Source organism: Meles meles, chromosome 9, assembly GCF_922984935.1.
Source record: "Meles meles chromosome 9, mMelMel3.1 paternal haplotype, whole genome shotgun sequence".
NCBI lineage: Eukaryota > Metazoa > Chordata > Mammalia > Carnivora > Mustelidae > Meles > Meles meles.
The window spans coordinates 71229980-71249061 of record NC_060074.1 but is presented as its reverse complement, the minus strand read 5'-3'; the positions used below and the strand labels follow the sequence as shown (position 1 = coordinate 71249061).

At 41.9% G+C, this 19082-nt stretch overlaps 1 protein-coding gene across 1 annotated transcript; it reads left to right on the top strand.

Moving 5' to 3' along the window:
* The first annotated feature begins 5353 nt into the window (after window positions 1-5353).
* On the top strand, window positions 5354-5985 carry LOC123950576 (actin-related protein 2/3 complex subunit 3-like). Its single transcript, XM_046018550.1, has one exon. The coding sequence runs from the start codon at window positions 5405-5407 to the stop codon at window positions 5939-5941; it is 537 nt and encodes a 178-aa protein (XP_045874506.1). The 5' UTR covers window positions 5354-5404; the 3' UTR covers window positions 5942-5985.
* The last annotated feature ends 13097 nt before the right edge of the window (window positions 5986-19082 follow it).

Sequence of the window (19082 nt, the reverse complement as noted above, 5' to 3'; positions counted from 1 at the left end):
TAAATAAATGGTTAAATTAATTTTTTTTCTCCAAGTCCTCAAGTAAAATCGAAGTTCCAGACAGATGCACATATCTATCTGGGAGCTCCAGCTACCCCCCTGAAGTCCCTCCAATGTGCCCAGAATTGTGACAAATGAGGGAGAACCACTCACGCCTTAGGTCGGCACACAGAACGAACACATAGATGTTGGCAATTTAAACAGTACCGGTCATGGCCATGCAACAGGCTCATGTCCTTAAAATTAGTATGACAAATAAAACAGTGCTTGAATAGAAGTCAGTCTTGGCTAGCCAATCTTTAAAAGTCTAGCTAGCTAGCAATGAAGCTGACCGATGCTTTAATTTGTCCCAAGGCCTCTATAACAAAAAGATAAGGTAAGACTCCTGAAACGTTCAAGTGCATCCCAACTGTCTGTCACTGAACTACAGAATACTAAATAATTCCGTCCGTTGTGCAGGAACACACACGGCCCATGCTGCTCATGTCTAATTAGCTAAATGGTCCCAAAACCAAATTAAGAAGTACTTAAGAAGATGATGAAAATGAGTCTGGAAACAAGATAACCATCGGTCACTACACGTGGAGATTTAGCGTCCATATCATAAGCCTGCTTTCACTAAAGAAACCTGCTCCTTCATATCTTTATCAGTTTTTGAACTAGACCAGAAGATGCTTGGATTAGTGTCACAGGCAGGAGCCTCGTGGTGTATTTCACTGGTGTATCAGAAATTCTCTTTGATTTTTGCCATATTTTTACCCTGCAGGACTCAGAAGGTTTTACTCACTTTGGAAAAGACAAAGGACTGACCCCAAGATTACTAGCTCTTTGATAGTGGGCCACTTTTTAGACAAAGGGATGTCTGAGGCTTTGTTAGAATCGTGCCCCAATGATTAGAGGACAATTGGGGGAAGATGGGGGATCTGATTGAAAAACTCCAACGCTATTTTTGAACTCCTTATATTGTCTGCCTTACAATATTCTGAGAGGCATGGCAAACTTCTCTTTGGCAATTTTTATTTTGTTTTATAAAAGATTGATTTATTTGACAGAGAGAGTGCACAAGCAGGGGGAGGAGCAGAGGGAGGAGAGAGAGAGAGAGAGAATCTCAAGCAGATTCCCTGTTGAGTGTCAAGCCTGACACGGGGCTCCATCTCAAGACCCTGAGATCACAACTGGAACCAAAACCAAGATTCAGACACTTAATTCACTGTGCCACCCAGGCGTCCCTTCTTAGGCAATTTTTAAGGTGAAAGGATTATTGCTCCCCATTTTTCACTGTGTAATAAATATAGTCAAAATCCAGCAAAACACAAGATTTCAAAGGCTACATACAGTTACTGATCTGATCACATTTCTTGCACCAGGGCATTCATTCCACTGAAAAACAACAGAAAAATTCCATGGTGTAAAATGCACACAAATGCAAGGTGAAAAATAATGTTTAGGTAAACTTTTTTACCAATATGATCGTGGCTTTGAGGAAAATCATCAAAAAATGAAATTTAAAAATATAAAGCCATGTCTCTGCTGAGATAAACATTATAAAATACTGTAGTATTAGTGCATGTTTTTTCTGAAGTGAATTCTTTATTAGTTTTATTTTTGATAATTCCTGTCACTGTGTCAACAGCAGAACATTCTTGGTCCCAATTAAAACTAATTAAAAGTTATTTAGGGAACACAAGTGAATAACAATGTTTAACAGTTAGCACCTCTCAGAATAGAAACTCAAGCAGCTGACAAAATGGAAGCTGAAAAACATTCATGGTTTTGACTCTCCCAGATCACAGCAAAAACTGGTTTGCTTACATAACCGATGTAAACCCAGGATACTATGGGGTCTAGTCTTGGCACTGGTTCAGACCTGCAGAAAAATATAACTGAAAACAATTCAAATTTTTCTGTCTCTTGAGAAAATGCCAAAGGTAGGAGTGTGTTTTAAATATCCAGCAAACTCCTTAAAGATATTGTTTGCCCCTGTCTCTTGGTGTCTGGTTCTCCGACAGGCTCTCCCGCTTCTGTTTCCCCTTATGCTCCGGAGAGCCAGCCTGAGCCTTCTCTTCCACTCCCTCTTTTCTCTGCCTCTTTTCTTCATCTGTCATTCAGCCTGGCCTCCCAGGCTTCTTTAGTTTTCCTTCCAATTGTTATTATCCAGTAGCTGTGTGACAAAATTCAAAACACGCCCCTCATTCCAGGCAGGGCAGGGGTATACGTTAGAATCTGTATCCCACCCGTTGTTCTTGTGTCTCAGAACGAGAAGCCGGCTGCAGAAGAATTTTGCCACGGAAGCAGTCAAGAGGCTAGACCCCGGAACTTCAGGGGCCAAGGCCCTGCTTCAGTTCCCGCAAGCTTTGCTTTGTCTCACGGCCATAGCTCACGCTTGGCCGTGACTCTGCGGTGTCAGAATGTCCCAAGATGACGTGTGCTGCGAGAGGATTCTCAGATGTTTATTTCTTCTTATACTCTGTATGTTTATAAAATCTTTCACTTAAGCTTTCCTTTTGCTTTCTTAAGCTTTTCTTTTATTTATTTTTAAAGATTTTATTTATTCATTTGACAGAGAGACCACAAGCAAGATGAGCTGTAGGCAGAGGGAGAGGGAGAAGCAGGCTTTGCGCTGAGCAAGGAGCCCGATGTGGGCCTCGATCTGAGGACTCTGGAATCATGACCTGAGCCGAAGGCAGCTGCTTAACTGACTGAGCCTCCCACCTTCTCCCTTCCTTCCCTTCTCTTGTGGCCACCTCCGAGGGGCTTCTTGGAGCATACTTTGGACTATAAGTGTGCAGACGGAGCAACGTGATTAGAATCAGAAACAGCAGACTCTTGTTCTGGAAAGCTCCAATACTTATGAACTAAGTGGGCTTGGCCATCATGACAAGACACCCACTGGGTTGCTGTGCCAGGGAACTGGTACACACTGGGTTCTCCACAAATGGGATTTCCTTCCTATCATTAACCTCAAGGGAACCAAGGAGAGAGTAAAGGTGGATGAGGGCAAATCCATCCCTTCCACTGGAAAAAAGCAGCAGCAAGATGGGGGGGACCCATGGTGAGTGGGCCGCAGACCGGTAGGTCCTCAGAAGCATTTACGTAATCTGATGATCCAACACGAGTGGATGAAAGCATCAGCCCCGGGCGCCTGGGTGGCTCAGTCGGTTTGGTGTCTGCCTTTGGCTCAGGTCATGGTTCTGGGGTCCTGGGATTGAGCCCTGTGTTGGGGGCTCCCTGCTCATTGGGGAGCCTCCTTCTCCCACTCCCTCTGCCCTGCTCTCCCTGCTTGTGTGCTCTGCCTGTCAAATAAATAAATCTTAAAAAAAAAAAAAAAATCAGCCTGTGCGCGTGGCACTGAATTGGGCTGGGAAAAAAAAAAAGAATTAACATAAACTGATAATTTCAGACAGACTAAGATAATGACAGAAGCAGGCCTCTTGATGCGAACTGGATAAAATCTGGGAGCCTGAAGAAGTCTGGATTTTCAAATGCAGCTTTTTGGCTCTTGAGCTGTCCAGCACAGAGTTCCTTGGAAATGCAAATCCTGTAACATGGAAACACAGAGTTGGACTCTCTTAGCGGCTGAGAACTGACCCCTCTTTCTTGACACTCCTGAGGGGAGACCACTGTCTAGGGTCCCTGAGAATGTACCCAAGCAGCCTGCCTCCAGGGAAGGAGCCCGCCAGCCTGGTCTGCAGGGCATTTCCGGGTGATGGTCCCCACAGAGCCCAGGGACAGCAGGCAGGACTCCAGCCCAGGCAGTGGTCCCAGCCAGAGGGCCTCGGTTGCTCGGCGGCCACTTAAATAGCCTGCTGTTGCCACCTGCTGGCCACTGCAAGAACTGCTCAGCATTGGAAAAGGGAGGATTTGTTTGGCGGCTGGGTGGCCAGGTTCCTGAGAGCTGCACCAAAATATAGATATGCAGACTCAGTGTTTTCTCCAAAGATGACCTGGGGAGGATCTATTACCATTCCACTTATTAACCCACATAAGAAGGTGTACTTTTATAATAAGTGAGAGCCTCATCCATGCATGATTTAGTCGATGACAAACACGTTTATTGCTATAAACCAGGTACCCTGCAAGGTACTCAGGGTGACTGGAAGTCACACCTCACTCTACCCCCACATGACATTATCCAGGGCGACCTTCTACCCTAATCACTGAATTAGACTTTACATTTCGTCATTCACTCATGAGCCCCCACCAACTGAATGACTACTATAATGGCAGGTTCCGGGCCAGAAGCTGAGCATGCAGCGGTGAGCAGAAACAGGTACTGACTCCCCACTCATGCGTCTGCTGTCTAGAGGAGAGACAGACACGAATCAGATCATCACACAAATAAATGTAACAGTATGCAATAGGTATAATACAAAGTAACTGCGATAAAGGGTTAGTCTAAATGACTTCAATCCATTCTGGTATGGAAGTTTAGGCTATTTGATATGCTTTAAAATTATCTAAAATGTTTCATTCAGGATGCCTGGGTGCTCATTTGGGTGAGCATCTGCCTTCAACTCAGGTCATGATCCCGGGGTCCTGGAATCGAGTTCTACATCAGGTTCCTTGTTCAGCAGGGAGTCTGCTTCTCCTTCTCCCCCTGCCTGTTGTTCCCCCTGCTTGTGCTCTCTCTCTCTCTCACTCTCTCTCTCTCTCTCTGGCAAACAAAGAAATAAAATCTTAAAAATTATATTAAATCAAATACAATGTTTCATTCTTTGACCCAGCACGTCCACTTTCAGAGATTATCCCAAGGCAACAATCAGAAAATTGGATTTATTTATAAGGATGTTCCCTGTATGATGTTTACAAAAGTGAAAAAGTAAAAATAAAAAAGGCAACCATCCAAAGAGCCAATGAGAAGGGGTCGGTTAAACAAATTATGGTACCCTCAAAACCCAGAATATTCTGGAGCCATTAAAAATAAAAGGTAGAGGGGCTCCTGGGTGGCTCAGTTGGTTAAGCATCTGCCTTTGGCTCAGGTCATGATCTCAGGGTCCTGGGATTGAGCTGGTTCTCTGCTCAGCAAGAGCCTGCTTCTCCCTCTCCCTGCCACCCTCCCTACTTGTGCATGCTCTCTCTGTGTCAAATAAATAAAATCTTTAAAAAAATACCAAAACAATGTAGAGCCACACTATTTGACTAAGAACATGTTTATTATATACATTGTAAGTTATGAAAAGGTATGTATGGTAAACCCCAATTTTGAAAACATTTTTGTGGGTGTTTTCTTCGAGCTCCCTACTACATAATCAATTTATTTGATTGTTACTGTTGGAGCATTATGATCATAATGCAAATATGCTGTTATTTTCCCCATCCCCCCCATCCCACAAAAAGGGCATACAAGAGCTCCGCGCTCGAACCCCATCCTCCTCGTCTAGCTTGAAACCGGGGCGCCGTCAAGATGCCGGCTTACCACTCATCTCTCATGGATCCGGACACCAAACTCATTGGAAACATGGCACTGTTGCCTATCAGAAGTCAGTTCAAAGGACCTGCCCCTAGAGAGACAAAAGATACAGATATTGTGGATGAAGCCATCTATTACTTCAAGGCCAATGTCTTCTTCAAAAACTATGAGATTAAGAATGAAGCTGATAGAACCTTGATGTATATAACTCTCTACATTTCCGAGTGTCTAAAGAAACTCCAAAAGTGCAATTCCAAAAGCCAAGGTGAAAAAGAAATGTATACGCTGGGAATCACTAATTTTCCCATTCCTGGAGAGCCTGGTTTTCCACTTAATGCGATTTATGCCAAACCAGCAAACAAACAGGAAGATGAGGTGATGAGGGCCTACTTACAGCAGTTGAGACAAGAGACTGGACTGAGACTTTGTGAGAAAGTTTTTGACCCTCAGAATGATAAACCTAGCAAGTGGTGGACTTGCTTGGTGAAGAGACAGTTCATGAACAAGAGTCTTTCAGGACCTGGACAGTGAAAAGAGCCTTGGCAGACACTTTCCACAGCTGTGAGCAGCATTTTACAGCAAGATGTACCCAGTTCTTTGCCTTTATTTGATAAAATTTTATACAGAAGAGAGAAGAGAGCGAAGTGAAGAGAAGTGTCTTCACTTGAAGAGCTCTTTATCAAGAGTTTGGGTGGGGGAGGGAAGAATGGATTGTTGAAGAGTGATTTGAACTTTCTGTAGTATTAAGCTGGTGCTTAATAAAAATTAAGTAAGAATAAAGAAATTTCTAACCAAAAAAAAAAAAAGGGGGGGGCATACAACACAGATACTTCTGTTGGCTCTATTTCTTCCCACCTCGTTTGTTACTCTTTCAGTAAGGTCACTCTAACTGCTCCCCTCATAACCCTACTCTAGTCAAGTTTTGTATGTGTCAAGGTCACCAGAGGCCTCCATGTTGCTAAACCCAGAGGCGTTTCTGTCCTCCTGTCATGGGCTTCCCCAACAGCATTTAACAGAGCAGCCCTTCCCTCCTCCTTGTGTGAGTTCTTCCTCTGGCTTCCAGGACCCCACCCTCTGGGATCTCCTGCCTCATTGGTTCTGCTTTCTCAGGCTTTTCTGCCTTCCTCCTCTTCTTCCCAGCTTTTAAAAAAGATTTTATTTATTTATTTGAGAGACACAGAGAGAGCATAACTAGAGGGGAGGGGTCGAGGGAGAGGAAGAGCAGACTCCAGGTTGAGCAGGGAGCCCGATGCAGGGCTGAGATCATGACCCAGAACCCTGAGATCATGAGCCAAAGGCAGATGCTTAACTGACTGAGTCACCCAGGCACCCCTCTTCCTGTTTTTAATGTTAGTTCTTTTCTCTTCCCTGCCTATACTCACTGCTTTGACAGTATCCAGTCATGACTTTAAGCACCATCTGCCTTCGCCTAGACCTCTCCCCTAATCACCTGACTCATAAATCTGACTGCCTACTCAGGTTTCTCATAGACATTTCAAACTCAATGTGTCCCTAAAGCAACTTATGACCCTCCTCCCCATTTAACCTGCTCCAGCCACAGCCTTCCTAATTAATCCACTTGTTGGCGCCTAAATCCTTCCCAGTGCTCAAGCCAGAACCCTGCAAATCATCTGCAATCATCATCCTCTCTTTCTTTCGTATCCAGATCTAATCCTTTGGGAAATCCTTTTAGCCCCGGGTCAAAATATATTTCCCAAATCCAATGACTTCCCATCACCCTCCCTGCAACCACTGTGGTCCCGTCTGCCCCCACTCACCCCCTGGATTATGGCAGTAGGACCTTCCTTGTCTCCCCTATAGCCTCTTACCACCACAGCAGCCAGAGCGATCCTTTAATGATGTACGTCCGATCACGTCACTCCTGCTCACAACCCTGCAGAGGCTCCCAGTCTTGCACGAGCAGAAGTCTACAAGACACGCTGTGTTCTCTCTTTCCCGGCTGCTCTCCAACATCATCTCCTAGGCGTCTAAAGGGCTATTATCTACAAATTACAGCATCATGAAAGACGTGCAAATTATTAGCACTTTGGGGTGGGGGGACTGTCTTTATGTTCAAGCAACAAACAGTTTGTTCTTCAAGAGACAAATGTTCGCCTTCTCCGGCCTGGCTGGCCTCCTTGCAATGTCAGGAGTACACTGGTCCACTCCCCTTAGGGACTTCTGTTGCTGTTTGCTCTTGCTGGAGTGTTCAACCCACAGATATCTGAACCTCCTTCAAGTCTTTGCTCAAATGCCTCACCTTGTGCTTCCATGCTGCACCCCTCGCTAGCCATCCCGATGCCCCTCACCTTGCTCTACCTTTCTTTATTCCATTGCATTTTCACGGTAAGATATGAAACAATTTATGTGTAAATTATGTATATATATATACACACATATATCTGTAATTGTTTATTGTTTATTTTCTCTAACTTAGAATGCATTTTTCTTGAGGAACAGAAATCTCCATCTGTTTAATGATGTGTCTCAAATGCCTAGAACTGTGCTTGGTACATAGCAATGCCCACGGAAAAAAAAATTTAACTTTAAAAAAAATTTTTATGTATTTATTTGAGAGAGAGAGCACTAGCACAGGGGGGTACAGAAGGAGAGGGAGAAACGAACTCCCCGCTGAACAGGCAGCCCAATCTTAGGCTCCCAGGATCATGACCTGAGCCAAAGGCAGAAGCTTAACTGATTGAACCACGCAGGCACCCCAGCTTTTTTTTTTTTAAAGTAATCCCTATACCTGAAGTGGGGCTTGAACTCACAACCCTGAGATCTAGAGTCGCATACTCCACTGACTGAGCCAGCCAGGTGCCCCAGAACATATCTATAATAAATGAATTTCACGAAGTATATGTATATCAAAATCATCACATTGTATATTTAAAATATCTTATAATTTTATTTGTCAATTATATGTCAATAAAGGTGAAAAAAAGATTAATATTCTCCTGAAAGTAGCATTTCTTTAGCAGTAGTTAATTCATGAAAGCCTATAAATTAAATAAACTCTTGACTTTAAGTAACATAAAGTAAGGATTTGGGATAGTGAAAAACAAGTAGATAAATGAATGCAGGTAAAGGGTCCGAACAGATAAAAACTAACCTACTAACCAGGAAAATTTCTAGTTAGAAGGATAATGGATAAACATTGTTCTTGTTGTTCATTTGTTTTTAATTTTTCTACAATAAATTTGAATTACTTAAATTGACATTTTGGAAAAAAAATAAGTTTACTACTGAGGGTAACAAGTTTTAATTAATTATTTTTTAGTCTATAGTTTCCACTGTTCATCTATAGAAGAGAACTGGTAAGATGGTAGAAATGTGGGAAAGGCACCCATTTACATTATTGTGAAGATATTACGAAGCTCCTGCCCAGATAGCGGGAGAAGTTCTGTCTTGATTTGAGTTCCCCCAGAAGCAGAGCCTGTAAGGGGGTCTATCGGGAGGTACAAGGTGAACAAAGTGAGACAGAGAAGACAAGGAAGCCAATAAAGGGAGGGCTGTCCAGTCATTTCCACCACGGGCAGTGGGGAGTCCATCCCACAGATGAACTCTGAGTCAAGCACAGAGTGTGCCTCAGTTGCCCCATCTGATGGATGAGGAAACTGGGGTACCTGTCCACCTACCGCAATGGAGGGCTGTTTCTGGAGCCATTAATGCTCTTACATTTCTAGCTTGTCCCATGTATTCCTGCAGCCAGAAAAACAATCCCTTGGGCAGCTGTTGGCAGTAGGCAGAGTTTTCAGAGTAGAAGTGAAAGGCAAGAGGAGGAGTGCCTGGGTAGCTCAGAGGGTTAAAGCCTCTGCCTTTGGCTCAGGTCATGATCTCAGGGTTCTGGGATCAAGCCCCACATCGGGCTCTCTGCTCAGCAGGGAGCCTGCTTCCCCCTCGCTCTCTTCCTGCCTTTCTGCCTGCTTGTGATCTCTGTCTCTCTCTCTCTGTCAAATAAATAAATAAATCTTAAAAAAAAAAAAAAAAGACAAGAGGATATGGGGCAGGGGAGGGAGGGCCTTAAGAGGGTCTGCTATGGGTCCTTGATTAGACCCTGACTTTGCTCTGGGGAGGGGCTCCCTTGTCTGTTGTTCTCTGTGGCTCCTCGCAGGGCCCCTGCAGGTCTTGCTTGTGCATTCATGTCCATGACCACATCTGAAGTGGGCAGCCAGGATAGTGCCCTCTCTGGGAGCCTGTGTAGCTGTTGCAGCATGTTTGGGCACCCAAGGACTGTTTAAAGGTCTGAACAACACACTAATTTTTCTAGTCTGGATTCAAGAACTCTTTGGCAATATTATTCCTCCCAACACTTAGTGAGCTTCTAAATATTTGTCTTCAGTCATTTCCATGTGCCAGTATGCACACATAAGGTCCTTCATTAGACCTAACTCTCAAGCCAGATTTACTTCTTTGCATCCTAACCCCCATGCCTCTCTCCTTCAACTCAATGGCAACCATCTTGAAGCTATCTGGGAAAAACAAAGAAAAAAAAATCTTGAGTGTGAAGAAAGCATCCTTAAACTGCAATCGTAAAACTACCTGCTTAAAAATAAGTTGGTTTTTTTATTATTATTATTTGACAGAGAGAGAGATCACAAGTAGACAGAGAGGCAGGCAGAGAGAGAGAGAGAGAGGGAAGCAGGTTCGCTGCTGAGCAAAGAGCCTGATGCGGGACTTGATCCCAGGACCCTGAGATCATGACCTGAGCTGAAGGCAGCGGCTTAACCCACTGAGCCACCCAGGCGCCCTAAAAATAAGTTTTAATGGGCTTTTGTTGGTCAAAGGCTTTTTTCTATGTTATCCACTTATATTTTGGGTATCAAAGCAAAAGCCTCCAAATTTCTGGACTCATTCTATTCATTCTATTTCCTTTCATGTTTCCTCTTAAAGCAGCTGATTCTTGCCTGAGCTTGACTCTTATGCGACACACTAAGCAAAGCAAATAAGAACCAATGTGCACGATTTTTGGGTTTTCCAACTTCTTTTAGAACCATGGCTCAATAGACATTTTGCTCACCAAGTAACTGAGGACAACAGTTTTATTAAATAATTTGCTGTTACATAACATGGGTTTTCATCTTGTCAGCCTCTAATACCAATTTTCTTACCTTCCTCTACAGTGCTATATATTTTAGGGTTTATTCTTAGCCCCAGGACCCCAACGAAGGGAGTAAATTTTGTACTAATACAAATAACACTAGCCACTGTATTAAACAAACAAACAAAACAAGAATTTCAATGACTTAACCCAATGAAAGTTTTGTTTTCACTCACGAAATAGAGCTGGGTGGTGAACAGAGTACCAACACTTCCACCTAGCTTGCTAATAGTTCACCCTACACCTATGCTCTCCTACAGACTTGTCCCCTCCATCCCAGCCTGGGCAGTTTTCCCAGGCAGATGCAGTTCGCCTCCCACCGGGCACCAGGGTAGACCTTCTGGCACTGCACGTCCTGCCCCCGAGTTCTCCTGTGGACCTGCATCCTCCAATGCGCCTTTGGTCAAAGCCTATCTGAAGCAGGGTCACAAGGCTTGCAGTGTGCAAGCGGCCCTTGCAGGGGCCAGCACCACTGCATAGTGACTCCTGCCCTGGGCAGAGGGGAACATAACCACACACACCAGTCAGACTGTAGCCCCAGCAATGGGCTGGGAAACAACAGTTGGTCTGTTTGCAGACCTGGCCCACCCACAAAAGTGGCTCAAGGGCAACACAGGGAGAGTTCCTTGCATTTTGGGGCTACTACATCTCTGGCAAACACCTGGTCCGACTTGACTAATGCCCAAAATGGCCCCAGACTGGCCCACTAAAAACACAGGGACCAAACCCTATCCACAACAGTCAGAGAGTCATCACAGACAACTGGACTGAAGGCAAATGCAACTCAACCACATGGTAAGATGCACACAACACACATGGGAGAAACCCCTGAAGTGCCAGGTTCACTAGACGTTGTACTGCAGGGCACCACAGGACCTCTTTTTCATAAGGCCACTACTTTCAAGAGCAGGAGACACAGCTGACTTTCCAAACACAGAAACAGACACAGAAAGTTAGACAAAATGAGGAAACAGAGGAATATGTCCCAAATGAAAGAATAGGACAAAATCACAGCAAGAGAGCTAAAGCAAATGGAGACAAGTAATATTCCTGATCATTTATTTTTAAGATTTTATTTTTAAGTAGTCTCTACACCCAACATGGGGCTTGAACTTACAACCCTGAGATCAAGAGTTGCATGCTTTTCCAACTGATCCAGGCTGGTGCCCCAGAGAGATAATTTAAATTAATGATCATAAAGATACTTACTGGACTTGAGAAAAGAATGGAAGACCTCAGTGAGACCTTCAACAAAGAGACAGAAAACATAAAAAAGAACCAATCAGAGATCAATAACTCAATAACTGAAATTAAAAATACAGTAGAAAGGGCGCCTGGGTGGCTCAGTGGGTTAAGCCGCTGCCTTCGGCTCAGGTCATGATCTCAGGGTCCTGGGATCGAGTCCCGCATCGGGCTCTCTGCTTAGCAGGGAGCCTGCTTCCCTCTCTCTCTCTCTCTGCCTGCCTCTCTGTCTACTTGTGATCTCTCTCTGTCAAATAAATAAATAATCTTTAAAAAAAAATACACTAGAAAGAATAGCAGACTAGAGGAAGCAGAAGACCAGATCAATGACCTGGAGAACAGAGTAATAGAAAGCAATCAAGCTGAACAGGAGAGAGAAAAATGAATAATATTAATAAAAATAGATTAAGAGTACTCAGTGATATCATCAAACATAGTAACATTCACATTACAGGGATCCCAGAAAAAGAGAGAGAAAAGAGGGCAGAAAATTTATTTGAAGAAATAACAGTTGAAAACTTCTCAAATCTGGGGAAGAAAAAAGGAATCTAGAGACAGGAGACAACAAAATCAACCCAAGGAGATCCACACCAAAACAAATAAAAGTTAAAATGGCAAAAAGTACTAGTAAAGAGAGAATCTTAAAAGCAGTAAGAGAGGGGCACCTGGGTGGCCCCGTTGCTAAATGGCTGCTTTTGGCTCAGGTCATGATCTCATCATCTTGGGATTGAGCCCCACGTCAGGCTCCCTGCTCAACAGAGAGCCTACTTCTCCCTCTCCCTCTGCCTGCCACTCTGCCTACTTGTGCTCTCTCTGTCTCTCTGTCAAATAAATAAATAAGGGCACCTGGGTGGCTCAGTGGATTAAAGCCTCTGCCTTCGGCTCAGGTCGTGGTCCCAGGGTCCTGGGATCGAGCCCCGCATCGGGCTCTCTGCTCAGCGGGGAGCCTGCTTCCCTTCCTCTCTCTCTCTGCCTGCCTCTCTGCCTACTTGTGATCTGTGTCTGTCAAATAAATAAATAAAATCTTAGAAAAAATTCTTAAAAAAATAAAATATATATATTTTTTAAAAAGTAGTAAGAGAAAAGAAAACAGTCACATAAGGGAAAATCCAATAATGTTATCAGCTGATTTTTCAGTAGAAATTTTGCAGGTCAGAAGAGAGTAGCATGACAAACAAACAAACAAAACAAAACACCAAAAAACCCTGCAGCCAAGAATACTCTATCCAGCAAGGCTATCATTCAGGGTAGAGGTAGAGATAAAGAGTTTCCCAGGTAAACAAAAGTTAAAGGAATTCACAAGCACTAAATTAGCCTTACAAGAAATGTTAAAGAGGACTCTGTGAGTAGAAAGGAAAGACCATAAGCAGGAGTAGGAAAAGTAGGAAGCACAAAAGTATATCTATAAAATTAAGTATATCTATAAAAAATCAGTCAAGGGAATCACAAAATAAAAGAATGAAAAGTATGACACCATATATCTAAAATGGTGGGGAGAAAAATAAAAACTCAGTGCTTTTAGAATGGGTTCAAACTTAAACAACCATCAACTTAATATAGACTGCTATAGGCACAAGATGTTACAAATAAACCTGATGGTAGCCCAAATCAAAAACCAGTAATAGATATGCAAAAAATAGAAAGGAAACCAAGTATATCACTAATGAAAGCCAGCAAACTACGAGAGAAGAGAACAAGAGAAGAAAGGAGCAGAGAAGACCTATAAAAACAACCATAAAACAAGTAACACAATGGCAATAAGTACATACCTATCAATCATCACTTTAAATGTAAATGGACTAACTGCTCCAGTCAAAAAACATATAAATGGATTAAAAAAACAAGACGCATCTATATGGTGCCTACAAGAAACTCATTTCAAACCTAAAGATACATGCAGACTGCAAGTGAAGAAATGGGCTAAATGGGTGAAGGGTATTAAGGAGGGCACTTTTGTGTTGAGCCCTGGGTGTTGTATCTAAGTGATGAATCACTAAGTTCTACTCCTGAAACCAATGTTACACTATATGTCAACTAACTAGAATTTAAATAAAAATTTGGAAGAATGAATGAATGAATGAATACAAAGAAAGAAAAAAAAGTGAAGGAATGGAAAAAGCATTTATCATGCAAATAGAAGTGAAAAAGAAGCCAGGGTAGGAATACTTATATTGGACAAAATAGAGTTTAAAACAAAGACTGTAACAAGAGACAAAGAAGAACACTACATAGTCATAGTCATAAAATAAAATTGTTATACCCAATAAGGAGGTATAACAATTGTAAATATTTATGCACCAAACGTGGGAACACCCAAATACATAAAGCAGCTAAAAACAAACATACAGGAAGTAATTGACAGTAACGGAATAACAGTGCAGGACTTTACCACCCCACTTAAACCAATCATCCAGACAGAAAATCAATTAAAAAAACAGTAGCTTTGGGGGCGCCTGGGTGGCTCAGCGGGTTAAAGCCTCTGCCTTCGGCTCAGGTCATGATCCCGGGGTCCTGGGATCGAGCCCCGCATCGGGCTCTCTGCTTGGCTGGGAGCCTGCTTCCTCCTCTCTCTCTCTCTGCCTGCCTTTCTGCCTACTTGCCTACTTGTAATCTCTATCTGTCAAATAAATAAATCTTTAAAAAAAAAAAAAAAACCAGTAGCTTTGGACCAGGAGGATTTAACAGATATATTCAGAATATTCCATCATAAAACAGTGGGACACACATTCTTTTCAAGTGTACATGGAATATTCTCCAGAATAGATCATATCTTAGGTGACAAAACCAATACAAACAAGCTCAAAAAGATTGAAGTCATACCATACATTTTTCTGACCACAACACTATGAAACTAGAAATCAACCACAAGAAAAAATCTGCAAAGAACACAAATACACGGAGGTTAAATAACATGCTACCAAACAATGAATGGGTCAACCAAGAAATAAGAGGAAATCGAAAAATATGTGGAGACAAATAAAAATGAAAACACAACAGTCCAAAATCTTTGGGATACAATAAAAGCTGTTCTAAGAGGGAAGTTTGCAGCAATGCAAACCTATCTCAAGAAGCAAGAAAAATCTCAAATAAATAACTGAAACTTATACCTAAAGAAGATGGAGAAAGAAGAACAAACAAAACTCCAAACCAGTAGAAGGAAGGAAATTAGATTAGAGCAGAAATAAATGAAATAGAAACTAAAAAGAGAGAGAAAGAGAGAGAAGAGTGATAAAACCAGGAGCTGGTTCTTTAAAAAGATCAACAAAATTGATAAACCTGTAAACAGACTCATCAGGAAGGAAGAAAGGAAGCAAGCACGGAAGGAAGCAAGTCAGCCAGTCCACCCAAGTAAACAACATCAGAAATGAGAGAGGAGAAATAACAACTGACACCACAGAGATACAAAAGGGTTATAAGAAAATGTTATGAAAAATTATATAAAAAAATTGGCCAACCTAGAAGAAATGGATAAATTCCTAGAAACATATAACCTCCCAAAACTGATTCAGGAATAAACAGAAAATTTGAACAGACAGATTACTATCAATGAAATTGAATCAGTAATCAAAAAACTCCCAAGAAACAAAAGTTCAGGACCAGGTAGCTTCATTGGTGAATTCTACCAAACATGTATTTATTTATTTATTTATTTGGGTGGAGCGGTTTGGGGAAGAGGGAGAGGGAGACAGAGAATCTTAAGCAGGCTCACCCCAGTACAGAGCCTGAGGCAGGGCTTGATCTCACAACTCTGAGATCATGACCTGAGCCAAAATCAAGAGTTGGACGCTTAACCAACTGAGGCACTCAGGAACCCCTCTACCAAACACTTAAAGAATTTTATTCTTTTTTTTTCTAAGATTTTATTTATTTTTTTTGACAGAGAAATCACAAATAGGCAGAGAGGCAGGCAGAACGAGAGGAGGGAAGCAGGCTCCCTGCTGAGCAGAGAGCCTGATATGGGGCTCAATCCCAGGCCCTAAGATCATGACCTGAGCTGAAGGCAGAGGCTTAACCCACTGAGCCACCCACACACCCCAAGAATTTTATTCTTTAAAGAAAATTCGAGAATTCTACTCTTCTGAAACTATTTGAAAAAAATAGAAGAGAAAGGAAAGCGGCCAAAATCATTCCATGAGGCCCTGATACCAAAACCAGATAGACACCACAAAAAAAGAGAAATACAGGCCAATAACTCTGATGAACATAGATGTAAAAATCCTTGCAAAATATTAGCAAATTGAATCGAACAATACATTTAAAAAGTCATTCATCACCATCAGTTGGGATTTATTCTCAGTATACAAGGGTGGTTCAATATTTGTGAGTCAGTCAATGTGATACATCACATTGTGATACATTACATCAACAAGAGAAAGGAGAGGGGCACCTGACTGGCTCAGCTGATGTGACTCTTCATCTCAGGATTGTAAGTTCAAACGCTGTGTTGGGTATGGAGATCACTTAAAAATAAAATCTAAACAAACAAACAAAAAGACAAGAGAAAGGATTAAAACAATATGACCATTTCAACAGATGCAGAAAAAGCATTTGACAAAGTACAATATCCATTCTTGATAAAAATCCTTAACAAAGTAGATTTAGAAGGAACATACCTCAACATAATAAAGGCCATTTATGAAAAACCCACAGCTAACATCATACTTAATGGTGGAAAACTGAGAGCTTTTCCCCTGAGATCAGGAATAAGACTAGGATAACCACTCACCATTTTTTTTTTTTTTTTAAAGTAGGCTCCATGCCCAGCCTGGAGCCCAACATGGGACTTGAACTCACAACCCTGAGATCAAGGTGAGCTGAGACCAAGTTACCGAGCTGACATCAAGAATCAGATGCTTAGGGGCGCCTGGGTGGCTCAGTGGATTAAGCCGCTGCCTTCGGCTCGGGTCATGATCTCAGGGTCCTGGGATCGAGCCCCACATCGGGCTCTCTGCTCCGTGGGGAGCCTGCTTCCTCCTCTCTCTCTGCCTGCCTCTCTGCCTACTTGTGATCTCTCTCTGTCAAATAAATAAATAAAATCTTTAAAAAAAAAAAAAAAAAGAATCAGATGCTTAAATGCCTGAGCCACCCAGGTGCCCCCACTCTCACCACTTTTATTCAGCTTTGTACTGGAAGTCCTAGCCACAGCAATCAGACAAGAAAAAGAAGTAAAAGACATCCAAATTGGTAAGGAAGAGGTAAAATTTTCACTGTTTCCAGATGACATGCTATTATGTATAGAAAACCCTAAAGACTTCACCAAAAAACTACTAGAACTGATAAAGGAATTCAGTAAAGTCACAGGATACAAAGTCAATATACAGAGATCCACTGCACTTCCATATACTAATAATGAAGTAGAGAAAGACAAATTAAGAAAACAATCCCATTTATAATTGCATCAAAATAATAAAATATCTAGGAATTAATCAAGGAGCAAAAAGAGCTATACTCTGAAATCTATAAAACACTGATGAAAGAAAGTGAAGACAACACAAACAAATGGAAAGATATTCCATGCTCATGAATTGGAAGAACACATATTGTTAAAATGTCCATACTACCCAAAGCAATCTACAAATTAAATGCAATCCCTATCAAAATACTAACAGCATTGTTCACAGAAGATAACACTAAAATGTGTAGGAACCACAAAAGATCCTGAATACCGAAGGCGATCTTTAAAAAGAAGAACAAAACTGGAGGTATCACAATCCCAGGTACCAAGATATAATACAGAGCTATAGTAATCAAAACACTACTGTACTGGCACAAAAAGAGACACATAGAGCAATAGAACAGAATAGAGAGCACAGAAATACAACCATGATTATGTGGTCAATTAATCTTTGGCAAAGGAGGCAAGAATATGCAATGGGAAAAAGACAGTCTCTTCAACTGATGTTAGGAAAACTGGACAGCTACTTGCAAAAGAATGAAACTGGACCATTTTCTCACACCATACACAAAAATAAACTGAAAATGAATTAAAGGCCTAAATGTGAGGCCTGAAACCATAAAAATCCTAGAAGAGAGGATTTTGACATTGGCCATAGCAACATTTTTCTGGCTATGTCTCCCAAGGCAAGGGAAACAAAAGCAAAAATAAGCTATTGGGACTACATCAAAATAAAAAATTTCTGCACAGTAAGGAAACAATCAACAAAACTAAAAGATAACTCACTGAATGGGGGAAGATATTTGCAGATGACATGTGCAATAAAAAGTTACTATCCAGAATATATAAAGAACTTACACAACTCAACACCAAAAAAACAAGTAATCCAACCAAAAAAAATGGTCAGAAGACATGAACAGACATTTCTCCAAAGAAGATATGTAGATGTCCATCAGATACATGAAAAGATGCTCAACATCACTGGTCATCAGGAAAATGCAAATGAAAACCACAATGAGGGGGTGCCTGGGTGGCTCAGTCAGTTAAGCTTCTGCCTTTGGCTCAGGTCATGATCCCAGGGTCCTGGGATTGAGCCCTGCATAGGGCTCCTTGCTCGGAGGGGTGGGGGGAGCCTGCTTCTCCCTCTGCCTGGAGCTCCCCCTGCTTGTGTGTGTACACCTCTCTCTCTCTGGCAAATAAATAAAACATAAAGATGAAATGAAATAAAACAAATTAAAAAACAAAAAACAGAACCACAAAGATATCACCTCACACTGGTCAGAATGTCTAAACAACAGCAACAACATAGGAAACAAGTGTTGGAGAGGATGCGGAGAAAGGGGAACCCTCTTACACTGCTGGTGGGAATGCAAGCTGGTGCAGTCACTGTGGAAAACGGTATGGAGGTTCCTCAAAAAGTTGAAAATAGAACTACCCCATGGCCTAATAATACCACTCCTGGGTATTTACCCAAAGGATGCAAAAACACTAATTCACAAACATATATGCGCCCCTATGATTCTTGCAGGATTATTTACAATAACCAGATTATGGAAGCAGCCCAAATGTCAACTGGCTGATGAATGGATAAAAAAGAAATGGTATATACACACACAGAATATTAGTCACAAAAAAGAAGGATGTCTTGCCATTTACAACAACATGGATGAATCTAGAGGGTATAATGCTTAGTGAAATAAGTCAGTCAAAAAAAGAGAAATAACATACAATTTCACTTATATGTGGAATTAAGAAACAAAACAAATGAACAAAGGGGAGCAAGAAGAGACAGATCCCCAAAACCGGCTCTTACCTGTAGAGAACAGATGGTCACCTGAGGGGAGATGAGTGGGGGGATGGGTGAAAAGAGTACACTTACCACGAGCACAGAGTAAAGAGTTGTTGAATGACTATATTGTACACCTGAAACTAAT

Excerpts from the sequence above, each read along its gene's own strand:
- LOC123950576 (XM_046018550.1), top strand. The coding sequence starts at position 5,405 with ATGCCGGCTTACCACTCATCTCTCATGGATCCGGACACCAAACTCATT.